This window comes from Sarcophilus harrisii, chromosome 3 (genome assembly GCF_902635505.1).
Source record: "Sarcophilus harrisii chromosome 3, mSarHar1.11, whole genome shotgun sequence".
NCBI lineage: Eukaryota > Metazoa > Chordata > Mammalia > Dasyuromorphia > Dasyuridae > Sarcophilus > Sarcophilus harrisii.
In genome coordinates this window covers 51815120-51830031 of record NC_045428.1, presented here as the reverse complement: position 1 = coordinate 51830031, position 14912 = coordinate 51815120, and the positions used below count along the sequence as shown (strand labels likewise).

Here is a 14912-nt window from a genome sequence, read left to right as displayed (position 1 = left end):
ATTTTTGCAACATGTGAAAAAAAAGCATGCTAATTCAAGGAGAAAGTAGAATAGGAAATGGCCATTTCTTAAAACATCCATGATCCCACAAAATGATCACAGTAAATCCAGATTAACTGAGAAATGTTGTAGTAAAATTTAGAAGATCTCAGGCAATATTAAAGTCAGCTTGGTTTCTCTGGGACAAAGCTGACCAAATCTAATCCTTCTTTCTATGGCAGTGTTTAAAATTCATTAGGACAGCAATCTTGTTTCCCCAAAGTTTCTTTTCCAAAATATCTCTCTTCCCTTAGTTGTTTCAATTGAATCTCATATGTTATTAACTCAGTATATGAAGTAATCTTCCCTACCTTCCTCTGAAAGCCCTCCTGCTAAAGTCCTTTTTATCCAACTTCCCAACCAATCCCTAAGTCTAAATGACCTTATACAACAGCAAGAATGTTGAACCAAAGTCAGCAAAACAGTGTTATAGTCTCAGCCCTGCCACTGTGCCCTTAGGGATGTTACTTGACCCTGGCCTTTCATCTGTAAAGTGAAAGAATGAGGGCTAAAAAATCTGTAAGAGCCCTTCCAGATATGGGATTCTAGAATTCTACAACTGTCCTCACTTAAAACACAAGGTATAACTACAACATGGGCAAAAAGATGCCCAATCTAGATGAACACGATTTCATTCTCAATAGCAATCAAAGAATAAGATGGTACGTTCATATAATGGAACACTATAATGCTACTGACAGAAAAATTTGGGGTAATACAGTGAAATCTAAAAAGACCTTTGTGGGAAAAAATATTATTTTTTTAAAATAAAAACCAAAAAAAAATAGACTATATGCTCACACTTTCCCTATAAGAAAGAAAAAGAGGGGACAAATAAATGGTGCAGTAGATAGAATGCTAGCCCTGAAGTCTAGGACCTGAGTTCAAATCTGACCTCAGACACTTAATACTTTCTGCTGTGTAATCCTGGGCAAGTCACTTAACCTCAATTGCCTCAGGGGAAAAAAAAGTAAGAAAATGAATGTACAGACAAATCTTCATGAGAATTTTATAGAGGGAAGTACTGCAATTTGTAGCAGATTATATTGAAATCAACTTAAACATAGTTATTAAGCAAGTTTCATTGGTAAGCTTTTATTAAAACTTTCCTAAGTTTTTTATTCAAAGAAAACAAGCACAGATATTTATCAATTAAAGACACATTTTCCTAAATTTAAAAAAAAATGTGTTATATCCTAATTCTGTGTAATCCTTTATTTTTTAAAAATTACCCTCTTGATCAATTCTGATGGAAGTGGCTATCTTCGGCAATGAGAGCATCCAATTTAGTTCCAATTGATCAGTGATGAACAGTGATAAACAGAACCAGCTACACCCAGCGAAAGAACACTGGGAAACAAGTGTGGACTGCTTGCATTTTTGTTTTTCTTCTCAGGTTATTCTTACTTTTCTAAATCCAATTTTTCTTCTACAGCAAGAAAACTATATAAATATGTACACATATATTGTATTTAAGATATACTTTAACAAAATTAAAAGAATTAGAGCAGGTAATGAGGAAACCAAATTATCACTCTTTGCTGATGATATGCTGTTATACTTAGAGAACCCTAGTGATTCTACTAAAAAGTTACTAGAAATAATCCACATCTTTAGCAAAGTTGCAGGATACAAAATAAACCCACATAAGTCATCAGCATTCTTATATATCACTAACAAAATCCAACAGTTAGAGTTACAAAGAGAAATTCCATTTAAAGTAACTACTGATAGTATAAAATATTTAGGAATCTATCTGCCAAAGGAAAATCAGAAACTATATGAACACAACTACAAAATACAAATTGCACAAAAATAAAGTCAGATCTAACCAATCAGAAAAATATTAAATACTCTTGGATAGGGCAAGCAAATATAATAAAGATGACAATACTACCTAATCTATTTATTTAGCGCTATCCCAGATTCCCAAAAAACTATTTTAATGTCCTAGAAAAAATAACAACAAAGTTCATATGGAAAAACAAAAGGTCAAGAATTTCAAGGGAATTAATGGAAAAAAAATCAAATGAAGGTGGCTTAGCTGTACCAGATCTAAAATTATATTATAAAGCAGTGGTTACCAAAACCATTTGGTATTGGCTAAGAAAGAGACTAGTTGATTAGTGGAATAGCTTAGGTTCAAAGGACAAAACAGTTAATAACTTTAATAATCTAGTGTTTGACAAACCCAAAGACAGCTTTTGGAATAAAAACTCACAGTTTGACAGAAATTGCTGGGAAAATTGGAAATTAGTATGGCAGAAACTAGGCATTGACCCATACTTAATACTGTATACCAAGATAAGGTCGAAATGGGTTCATGAACTAGGTATAAAGAATGAGATTATAAATAAATTAAAAGAACATAGGATAGTTTACCTCTCAGACCTGTGGAAGAGGAAGGAATTTATGACCAAAGAAGAACTAGAGATCATTATTGATCACAAAATAGAAAATGTTGATTATATCAACTTGAAAAGTTTTTGTACAAACAAAACTAATGCAGACAAGATTAATAGGGAAGCAATAAACTGGGAAAACATTTTTACAGTCAAAGGTTCTGATAAAGGCCTCATTCCCAAAATATATAGAGAATTGACTCTAATTTATAAAAAATCAAGCCATTCTCCAATTGATAAATGGTCAAAGGATATGAACAGACAATTCTCAGACAAAGAAATTGAAAGTATTTCTAGCCATATGAAAAGATGCTCCAAGTCATTATTAATCAGAGAAATGAAAATTAAGACAACTCTGAGATACCACTACATACCTGTCAGATTGGCTAGAATGACAGGGAAAGATAATGAAGAAGGTTGGAGGGGATGTGGGAAAACTGGGACACTGATACATTGTTGGTGGAATTGTGAATACATCCAGCCCATTCTGGAGAGCAATGTGGAACTATGCTCAAAAAGTTATCAAACTGTGCATACCCTTTGATCCAGCAGTGTTACTACTGGTATTATATCCCAAAGAGATTGCAAAGAAGGGAAAGGGACTTGTATGTGCAAGAATGTTTGTGGCAGCCCTGTTTGTAGTGGCCAGAAACTGGAAACTGAGTGGATGCCCATCAATTGGAGAATGGCTGAATAAATTGTGGTATATGAATAATTTGGAATATTATTGTTCTTAAGAAATGGGTGTAGCTGGTTCAGTTCATTACAGCTCTATTGGAAATGATTTGGTTCATCTCATTGTTGAAGAGGGCCATGTCCATCAGAATTGATCATCATATAGTATTGTTGTTGAAGTATATAATGATCTCCTGGTCCTGCTCATTTCACTCATCATCAGTTCATTTAAGTCTCTCCAGGCTTTTCTGAAATCATCCTGCTGGTCATTTCTTACAGAACAATAATATTCCATAATATTCATATATCATATGTCTTATTCTGCATTTTAAGTCTATCACTTCTATGTCAGAAGGTGTTGATCATGGGCTTAATCCTCCTTTCTTTTGAATTATGATTTGCCACTGCATTGATTAGAATCGTAAAGCCTTTCAAGTTGTCCTTTATGGTACTGCTATCATTGTATAAATTGTTCTCCTGCTACTGTTCACTTTGTGGTTCCTCTAAAATCATCCATTTTTCCATTTATTATGGCTCAATAATATTCCTTTATATTTTTGTCCCATAATATGTTTAACCATTTCCAAATAAATGGGCACTCCATCAATTTCCAATGTTTTGCTACCACTAAAAGACCATATTTCTGCAAATATGCATTTTTCTTCTTTGATCTCTGTTTGGTTCATGTCTAGTAATGATATCAATGGGTCCAAGAAATATGCACACATCAGTGGCTTTCTGGTCATAGGTCCAAATTGCTTTCAAGAATGGATGGACTAATTCACAGCTTCACCAAGAGTTCATCATGTGCCTATTTTCCTGCAGCCTCTCCAGCATTTGTGATTTTCCTCTTCTGTCATCTTTGCAAATCTGATAGTGGTGAGGTAGAATATTAGAGTTGGTTCAATTTTGCTTTTCTTTAATTATGAGTAACATGGAACTTTTTTTATTTGATTGTTAATAGCTTGGATTTCTTCTTTGAAAAATGCTTGTTCATATCTCTTAACTATTTATCTATTGGTGAATGACTTTTAATCTTATAAATTTGAATCAATTCCTTAAATTACTGTATGCTTTAATATTAACATTTTATTATTTCATTAAATAATATTAACTTTTGCTTTTATACAAGGTTCCTTATCTATTATCTCACATATTATATTATAATTTTTGAAGAACTCTCATTAACATGTCCATTTATGATCTTCACAAAAGCCTTAAAGTTAGATAGATAGATAGAGGGGTTTTACATATTTTACAGATTAGGAAAGCATTTACTAGAAGTCAAGAGCCTTTCCCCAAATAACAGATCTGGCAAAAATAAGACTTACTTCAAGATCTCCAGACTCTCCTGATCTAATATTCTTTTTGCTGTTTTTGTCAAAATTCCACCTTGCCCATCATCTTCCATTTCCAGAATTATCAACTTCATTTTGTTTTTGTAGGATGGGTCTATCACTCTACAATTCTATCCTATGCCTCCATTTACCATCTTTATAATTCTCCAAATCATCACTCTCCCATATGTGTTATCTTCTCCTATTAAAGATACAGTTTGGCCTGGTTATTAGTAAAGAGATCTCAGAAGAAAGAAGATAGGGGTTCAAATCTCACCTCTTGACAGTGGCTATGTGACACAGAATTCCAGGAAATTTTCTAGGATTATAAATTAGTGCGATATGCACTGAAATAAATGGCTCCTTGGACAGTTTTTTTCCTATTCCAATGAAATCACAAGTCCAGTCCCTATCCATTTTTTAAAAGTTTTAAAAAAGAGACAGTATAGCATAGTTCCTAGAGAGCTGGCCTTGGTCCAAAGTCCAAGTCCATTTATAATACATATTGGACCTCTGACTTTAGTCTAGTCATGATCCGGAAAGGTAGAAGGACTCTCTTCACTTGGAGGTCCCTCCCTATTGCTGAGGATATTTGAATTCCCTGATTTAGCACATTGCAAATGAGAGAGTAACTAGTAAAGTATTTTATATAGTAAGTGCTATATAAATATCAGCTATTATTAGTATCTCTTAAGAAATTTTTTTAAATTTTTTTATTCACTTCATATAAATGAAAAAAACTTCAATAGAGAATGATGTGCAAATAATATCTAGTATTTATATAGATGCTTTACAAATATTATCTCATTTTATCCTCAACTCACCCCTGTAAGAATAAGTGCTATTATAATCCTCTTTTTATAAATGAGGAAATGGACTCAAAAGGTTTAAACTATCTGCCCAAAGTCATACAACCAGTGTCTGGGATGAAATTTGAATCCAAATTTTCCCAACTCCAAGTTTATATTTTTCCCTATTTAACACATCAGCCTGTGTGTATTAACTTACTATGATGATCAACTCAACTAGAATGAGATTCCTTTTGGCTTCATATTGACTTAGGAAACCACAAATTGAATTATATTTTTATTTTGCTAAATATTTCCCAATTAAACTTTAACATGGATTCAATTGTACTCAAGAGTATTGAGGACCACATACATATCTGGAGTATAACACCTCTGGATTACACTATTCCTCCAGAGTTGCCTTGAACCAGAAATTGCAAACCACCTCAATTCTACACTTGATTCAACCACTGACAAATAATATTATGCTGAAAAAGTCCTATCCTCATGTTTTACAAGTTGCTTGCCTATTCAATAGTGGGAGGTGAGGTGGGAGGGAGGGAGAGAATTTGGGACTCAATTTTTAAAATCAATAATCAATAATAATAATAAATGATTCATTAATTGAAAAGAGGAATTTCTATTCTTATCTCTAGTTACACAAAGTTTAATCTCCCAGTTTTTCAGAATACAACAATGTATTCAAACATTTACAAATATCCTCAGTTGTTGTTTTGGCTAGCAAAACTTGGCTCAAAATAATTTCAATTAAAACACATGCCCTTTTTTGCATCCTTTAATAGAGAGGAGAAAGACAGACAGACTTACAGAGACAGAGAGAGAAAACGATAGAGAGAGGGAAAGAGACAGACAGATAGACAGCCACAAAGAAGAGCTTAGAATCAGTTTCCTGGGTAAAATTAAACTTCAAAAATAACTGCTGTACAGACAGGCCCTTCCTCCTCCAGTAAAAAAAAAAAAAAAAAAAAAACCTGACACATTATTATCATCCCAAAGGACAGCATCCGTACAGAAATCTAATTTAGAAAATCAAAGTAGGTATCTCACTGTTTGAACATTTGGCAACAAAATGTTTCATAAGATAAAATAAACTTTACAAACAATACAGTATAGAGTTAAATATTCCATGGATTAATCTAATGGATAGATCCATAAAGTTTGAGAGCTTCTATACTTTTCAGTAGAACAGTTAGTGACTCTTCCTCACTCCCAGCAACTGCATCCTCAAAATAAATAAAAAAAACCTAAGAGGAAACAAAGTCACATTTGACAGGAAATACAAAAGCTGAAGTTGGTTTTCAAAATATCAGGAATTATTATTTCTTTTTTTTTTTGGTATAGTTTTTTTTTTTTAATCACAAAAATCCTTCTACCTAAGATCCTTAATTGCAAACTCACTGTTATCAGCCCTGGTTTAGGTATCAAAAAAGATATATCTACTCTGCCTTTTTGAATCAATATATATTGAAAGAGGTTTTGTAGCTGGAAAGAATCTTAAGGATTATCCAATCTGGGTCCTTCATTTTACAGATGAAGCTCAGAAATGTAAAATGCTTTCCTTAGGATCATACTAGTTATTAACCAAGTAAAGTCTAGAGCTGAGGTCCCTTGGTTTCTTCTGAGCAACACTCTCTTTCTATATGTAGCTTTACAAATTAGTCTTTTATATTTTACCTTTTAGATCAGTTACATGCTACATTTTGATTTTGGTCCAGACTTGTGATTCTATCAATATAAGGAACTTCTGGCATGTAAACTTTCCCATCTGGGTAGATTGGCACCTTGTCTATAATACAATCTTTAATCAGTTCAAGTAATCAAAAAGCATTTATTAAGTATGCAGTGTGCCAAGTGCCCTGAGTCACATAGTATGTTTTAGTGACAAGACTTAAGTCAGGTCTTCCTGACCCCACAGAAAACCTTCTGGTCTTGATCTGTTTCTCATAGATCACATAGTCCATTAACACTTTTTTTTTTCAAATCTTGTACCTAATAATTTCATCCCCATGAAAACAAAAGGTTTGTTAACCTAGTATTTGTTTCAAATATAACATTTTAAGTGCAATATTTTCCCTTAGGATTTACAATTGGAAGACTTTGAAATTATACAGCCCACTCCTAAATTTATCTAGGAGGAAATTGAGGCACAGAATACAGGACCAACTCGACCAGCCCTGTTTACTGTAACAAGATGTGGTCAAGCCTGCATCTTCCAACCCCAAATCCAGTTTTATTCCCACTTTATGACTCTCTCATATGCCTCCTGTAACTTGGACAAATCATTTCCCCTTCTCTGGGTCTCAGTTTTCTCATCTGAAAAAATGGTACTAATATCTTCCCCAAAATACTTTACAAGATTATTGTATCATTTGTGAGAAAGTCAAAATCAAAAAGTAAGCATTTATTAAACTTTTACTAGGAGTCAGGAACTAGGTGCTGGAAATAAAAAGACAAAAATGAAACAATCCCTGCCCTCAAGAAACTTATATTCTATTGGGAAAGACTACTACTTATCTATGTACCTATCTATATGTGAATATGTGTGTATGTTTATACACATTAATTAGTGTCATTAATTAGTAGAAAAGACTTCCTTCACAGAAATGCACAGATTGGCACAATGATACTCTCCCAGAGTTACCTAAAATAAGGAGCAAGTTTAATGACTTGAGTCCCACATCACAGAATGAGGATATATCAGGGTTGGGACTGGAAATGAGGTCTTCCTAACTCTAAGGTTCCCCCTATTCTATCCATTATGCCATAATGTCTTTCTAATACACAAAATTAAAAAAGATTGAGGGGAAGAAATAAGGAAAAAGCAAATTTGGGGTGAGGGGAACATAGAATAAGAAGTTTAAGCTGAATTTTGAAGGAGAGATGTTTAAGAAATGGAGATGAGTACATTCTGGATATGGATAGTTAGGATAGAGGTGGCAAAATAGCAAATAAATATGTGTGAAGAACAGGCATACAGGTAGTTTAACTGGAACTTAGTTTCAATCAGGACCTAGATGGGTTCTGGAGGGGAAAGTGAGGCAAGTGACCTTGCCCAATTCTCCCTTACTTAAATCAAATTTACTTGCATGTCATTGCATCATCTCCCTGATGTTGTGGTCCTCCTCAAGAATGAAGGATAACCAACAACAACAATGTATCAGAAGGGGAGCAATATATAACAGGGTTAGACTGCTAAATTGGGGTAGTGATCACCACAATTACAAGGACCCACGATGACACATTTCCTACTCTCTGACTCAGGTTATGGACTCAGACTGAGATGCATAATTTTTTTTTGACAGAATCAATATGGAAATTTGTTTTGCTGGACTGTGTTTGTTTGTTGTTAAGGATTTTGTTTTCTTTCTTTTTCAGAGTTTGGGGGATACAGGAGGGAGAGAGTGAGAAAATAAATTTTTATTTATTAAAAAACTTTAACTAAAGGATGTTGGAACTACATTTTGAAGGTCTTTAAAGAGGAGTATATGTATGTGTAGATATATATATTTATTTATATATATATATATATATATGTATATATAATTCTAGAGATAAAAGGAAGCCAAGAAAGTGTGAATTCAGAGAACAATGTAGTCAGAGCTGCCATTCAGGAAAACCTCTTTGGCAGCTATATAAAATATACATTGGGAAAGGGAGAAGCTTGAGGCAGCAAGACCAATTAGGAAGCTATTGCTATAATAAAGGCTATATACATTCAAGATATTGTTATTTGCCTTTCCAATTATAATTTTTCAGTCTAAGAAATGTTCTTCATATACTGATGTTTATTGGATGATTGATAATAGAAGCTTAGATCCTATTTCAGCAGCCATATCACTTATCAATGGTTGATACTTCCTTTCCTTACTTGTATTGGTTTGCCAGTCATTCAGTTAATAAGTATTTATTAAGCACTTATACTATATTCTGGGAGCTGTACCAAGCAATAAGAGTACAGGAAGGAAAACACAATACCTGTCCTCAAGGAGTTTACTTTCTAATATGTAAGTAATTAATGTAAGATATAGAGAGAATAAGTAAGTCCTTTCTAATGAGGTGATTAAGGAAAAGAAATGAAAATAAAATGAGACATACACACCCCGATCTTACTCCAATAAACACAAAATCAGAAATGTAAATAATAAAAAACTGAGTATTTATGAGTAATTAGTATCTGGATAATCTCAATAAGAGCCTTTTCATAATTAAGTAAAAGCCAAATGTCAAATTTACCAAATAAGATAAAATATAAAAATCTGTTAAAATTACAATACTCATGTCTTTCTCTTGAAATTAATTCCTAAATGCCTTCATGTAATCTTCTATTCCAAGTTCCTGTTTCCCATACTCTATGAATTTGGAGCACTCTCCACAGTTCTATGTGTGCAAAAATCTATGTTGCCCCAAATCATTTCTATGCCTAAAATATGACATCATAGGTCAAAGATATTTTAGAACTGAGAATCCTTAGAATCGATGGCTATTTAATCTAGACTAAATCTCTACTATTTTAAATCATTGAGATCCAATCAAAATGTCTGTGCTTCTTCATTAATCATGGTCAGAAGTGCTGGATTCAAGTCATTCCTAATAGTTGATTCACCATTTGAAGTCATTTAACTTCCCATTGCCCCCAATCAATTCTCTGTAAGTTGCGACTGAATTGCTCTTTTGCACCAGTGAAGTACCACAAGCTGAAATCACAGATGAAACCTCCTTTTCTCCTCAACAAAATACCTTATTTTAAAAAGTCATCCAAAACCATAATGATTATTACATAATTAAAAAAACCAAAATTGTCATAATACTCCATTTCAGAAATTTTAAAAAACTTAAATTTGCATTAAATTCTATTTCCTCCTTGCCCGAACTACACCTCCCCATTTTTCTTCTTCCTCCGAGATTGCCCCACCCTAGCGCCTCCCCTTAAAGAAATAACTTTTTCATTTGAACACAACCCTGAAAAGAAAAAGGGGAAGAAAAGAAGAGAGAGAAGAAGAGAAAGAGAGAAGAGAGAGAAGAAAAGAACGAATGCTCAGCACCAAACAACTCCATACTTCTCCACTCTCTGGTCATTAAGTGGCAAAGCAGTTAAAATTAGTCTTTAATCCATTTAATCTCGTTTTGACAGAGTTCTCTATTCATTTGTGGTTCTCTCTAATTTTTCCAAAATTGGGATGTGAGAGCTCTGTTCTAGTGAGTAGGAATTGTAAGAATAGATAATAGTTACAACCAAAAACCTTGTAGATTAGTCATATTGGGGATGGGGGGAGGGAGGAATAAATGAATATCCTTTCCACTGGAACTACAGTTCCATGAACAGAGGGAAAACTACAACCTTGAAACAAATTGTCTTCCTGTTGACATTTGTCCTAAAAAGAGACCTCTATAAAGATGAGCATCTTCCAACAAGGTCAATCAACTTGATCCCATGTTTATTTTATGTGACTTCCTCCCCCTTGAGGAAATAGGGGTGGGAGAAGTCTTCCCCACCACACAAAAAAGAACTGATTTGATCATTTTACTAGCAGTTCTCACTGAAAATCTTTAATTAAATTCATTTTAGGAAGCAACTCTCCTCAGATCTATATGCAATGTGGAAAGATTATGTCCTTGGATTTTCCAATAGGAGCCCAAGGATAGTTCACATCTAATTAGTTTACATGAATCCTATGATCACCGAACAGCCTCTTTTCTCAAGGACATCGGATTCATTTTCTTAACCTTGCTGGTAACTTAGAGGTTATCTACTAACTAACCAGAATCCAGGCACTGAATTTCCTTTTTGAAATGTATATGAATACAATTCAAAGCTGACTTGTCTTTGGTTTATATTTTGGTCTTTGTGTATAAATGGTATTTTCTAACAGATTTTCCCAGAACCCAAATCCACTGATTTTCATCATGAAAACTCCTTTTCCATCCTCTTGGCTGAATAGCAAACCGAGAACATTTTCTCTGATTAATACTTCATTAGTTTTTACATTATGTTGTAGTTTTCCAATTCCAGAGAGAGAGAGAGAGAGAGAGAGAGAGAGAGATTGACATACATTCAATATATTTATATATATTTACGTCTGCCCTAAATATGTTAGATCCAGCTACTTCACGTTAACAGGAACATCACACTCACTGCATTTGCCTTCCAATAAAAGCTACCCAATTTTTTCTGAAATGCCAAATTAACTCCAGAGAGAAATCAGTCTCAGAACGGACTAAGACACCGGCTCCTGCTCCTCCCATTAGGCCATGTTTGATTTTACCATCCCTGAAGGGGAAGCAAAGTTCTCTAACCACGAATTAAAACTAGGGAACAAAAGGGGGGGGAAAAAGAAAAAACACTTTCAAGGAAGAGAAGTTAATTTTGGGAACAAATCCATTAAAATTTAATGAAAAAAAAAAAGTGGCAACCTGGGAAGTCTATGGGCCTGAGGTTTGGCACACTAAAACCCCAGCTATGTCGTTTTGCCCTCCAAATTTTTACCAACTAGGGATAAACGAGCTGGATTTAAAAGGAAAGATGGAAGGAACAGATAGTGAAATCCCCAAGAGAAGAGACAGGCAAGCATCAGGAACAACAGAAGTAAGTGCAAGTGAATGAAGGCACGTACGTTACATCCTGGGGGACGGAATGCATTCCCCAGGAAAGCCAGGGAGATGGAGCTAAGAGAGGAGCGAGGCTGTGGAGATGCCCAGGCCAGAAGGAGGGAAGAAAAGCCAGGGAAGGAGCGGGAGTGGGAGCCGGCCGCGGTGGTCGAGGATGGCGAGGGCGAGGGATGGGGGAGGGACTGAGTGCCGAGGAGCTCATAAAACGCACCACAGACATAGATAACCACATGCCCCAGAAAGATGGAGGGAGTGGCGGTGAAAATGAAGCCACAAGCAGCCCCAGCTACTAAGACGTAGGCATGCCGGCCGCGAGGAGACAGGGGAAGGATGCAGGGAGGGACAGCAGACAGATAGACAGAGGGGAGGGAAAGCCCGGGAGAGGATGCTCCCGTCCCGGCCGCTGCGGCTCAGGTTCGGCGCGCCCCGCTCCGGATCCTCCCCAGCCCCTCACCTGGCAGTTGCTGCCCGTGACTCCGGCGGGGCAGGTGCAGCTGTAGCCCAAGTCGGGAGGCTCCTGGACGTCGGGCTGCTGCTGCCCGGGGTCGGGGCTCGCGCTCGCGCTTGGGGAGCAGGTGCCGTTATTCCTGCAGGGCTGCAGCGCGCAGGGGTCCGGGAAGGGCACGGCCGGGGTGACCGGGAGGGACCGGGACGGCGCCGGACTCAGCAGCAGCAGCAGCAGCCCTGGCAGCAGCGGCCTGCCGACCGGCAGCGGGGCGGTAGGCAAGGGGGGCAGAAGGCGGCGGCGGCGGTGGCGCCGGTTGACCAGCATGGTTCAGGCTTGGGGAAGGGAGCTCGAGAGCGTGCGGAGGGTGCTGCGGGACCGGGGCCGGGCCGGGGCTGGGACTAGGGCGCTGCCGCTGGGGCTCGAAGAAGGAGCGGCCGGAGCTGGAGAAGCAGCAGCAACAGCGGCCGTCTGCACGCTCCTGTGGCTGGGGGGGGGGGGGGGGGGGGGGGGGGGGGGGGGGGGGGGGGGGGGGGGGGGGGGGGGGGGGGGGGGGGGGGGGGGGGGCCCCGGAGCCTGCTATCCCCTGTTTAGGGGTTCAATGATTTCTGCCCAGAGGATGGAAAGAGAGGGGCCACCTTCCCTTCTCCCTCCTTCAGTTTCTTTCTTCTCAAACACACACACACACACACTCTCTCTCTCTCTCTCTCTCTCTCTCTCTCTCTCTCTCTCTCTCTCTCTACGGGACCCTTCCCTTTCCTTTTGGTTCTGGGGGTCTAGCTGGAAATGCGTGTGGCTGGGGAAAGGGGCACGAGGGCTGGGAGGGGATGTCAGGAAGAAGAGACTTGAGTCCTGAGTGTTAGCCCTGCTGACCCGCGGCTAGAGGAAAGAGGGGTGTGTCCCAAGGGCAGGGGAGAGTGTCGGGCGGCTTGCCCAGGGGTCCGAGGGGCTGCGGTCAAGGCCGTGAGCTGACAAAAGGAGGGCTTGCGGCTGTAGGGAGTGGCCAGCAACTCGGCCTTAGTGATGGCAGTATCTCGCTTAAACTGAGAGAAGTGCTGCTAGATCAGGTCAACTTGGGACAGGGATGCGCAACCTCGGGCCGTGCGGGCCAGGCCGGGAAGCGGAGAGGAAGGAGGGAGAATGCTGCAGGTGGTTGTGTCCCGTCCCGAAAGAGGGTCGGGCCGGTGCAGCTGTGCCCACCCGGGACTGGGTTTGCCTGGCGAGGCCGGCCGCCGCTACCACTATAGAGCCCCTGCTGGAGCCAGAGAAGAGGAGGAGGCAGTTTGGCGCAGAATCCGTGTGTACCACTGCGGTGGCCAGCCTTACCTCATCCTCCGTGGCTGCCTCTCCCCCTTCCTCCAGCCCTCCCTCCCTCTGAAACACCCTTCCCCTCCTCCCTCCCCCACCCTAAGCCACCCAGAAGCACTGAATCCAGGAAACTTCAGTGCTAGATAAGCTTGTCTTATGTCTGTCTGTCCCTCTCTCTCTCTCTCTCTCTCTCTCTCTCTCTCTCTCTCTTTCCCCCTTTCACTCCCTTTTGGCTCCCCTACTTATCAGAGTCTGAGATGGGAGCAAACCCATTAGCACCACCAAAAGAAAATATTTGGAAAGCAGCAATTCAGAAATTCTGATTCTCAAAAGTTCTAATACTTTGGTTTTTCCTTTTTAATTAAGTCAGCCTCTTATTGTTGAGGACTGGCAGCGTCAAAAGTAGCATTTGCTTTCACCTGCCTTAGAGAAACTTCGAAATCTGAGAAGGGGCAACACAAGATACTACTTGTATTGGTTTATCTTTCAAAATCCTCCCCCTCTGCCTTCCCCTGTCTTATATGGCTAGATATAACTGTCCTCTTTCAGGAGGTGAGGAGAGAGAGAAAAGTCCGTTTCCCTGGGGAGAAACCTACAACCCTGTCCAGATTTCATATGGAAAACAAAAGGTTTCCACAGTAATAAAGACAATACGAATTAGGAAGAGGATACTGCTCCAGTCTGCACATGAATGACTTTAGCCATCTGACGATATTAGAACTGGAAGGAACCTTAACCTTTATTATCTCAAACCTTTATTACAATTGAGGAAACTGAGGCTCAGAGAAATGAAGTTACTACTACAAAAAGCTTTCCTCAACAGCTCTTAATTCCTTTGCCTCCCCTCTTTAAATTATTTATCCTACATATAGCCTGCTCTGTATATATGTATTTGCATGTTGTCTCTCCATTAGTTTGTAAGCTCTTTGAGGGCAGGGACTATATTTTGCCTCTGTATCCCAGCACTTGACAACAATAGGAGCTTGATGTTGATCAATGGATTGAATTGGGCCATTTTCTGACATTGGGCCAGGAGTTGTTTCCACTCCTCCACGAGGTTCTAGGACAGCCAGTAAAATGTTAATTCTGATGCAAATATCTGTCCAGCCTCTCTTCATCTTGTCTGAACCAACATTTGGTATCTTGCAGACAAAAGCTAAAATCCTTGTCATGACTTGTTTAAAGTAACTGAAACATTGCTAGCTTTGTATTCAGTTGAAGGAATCACTGGATGCCGGCTTCCGAGTGGAACAAAACAAGCTCACATTTTCCTTTACACCTGACTTTTATC

General features: G+C 38.5%; 1 protein-coding gene across 1 annotated transcript in view; it reads right to left on the bottom strand.

The window, feature by feature from the left end:
* Window positions 1-12797, bottom strand: part of DNER (delta/notch like EGF repeat containing) — a 326206-nt gene extending 313409 nt beyond the window's left edge. The window contains exon 1 of the mRNA XM_031957886.1: window positions 12323-12797. Coding sequence (XP_031813746.1) covers window positions 12323-12640 — 318 coding nt within the window. The 5' untranslated portion in view covers window positions 12641-12797. The remainder of the gene's footprint in view (window positions 1-12322) is intronic.
* Window positions 12798-14912: the final 2115 nt, after the last annotated feature.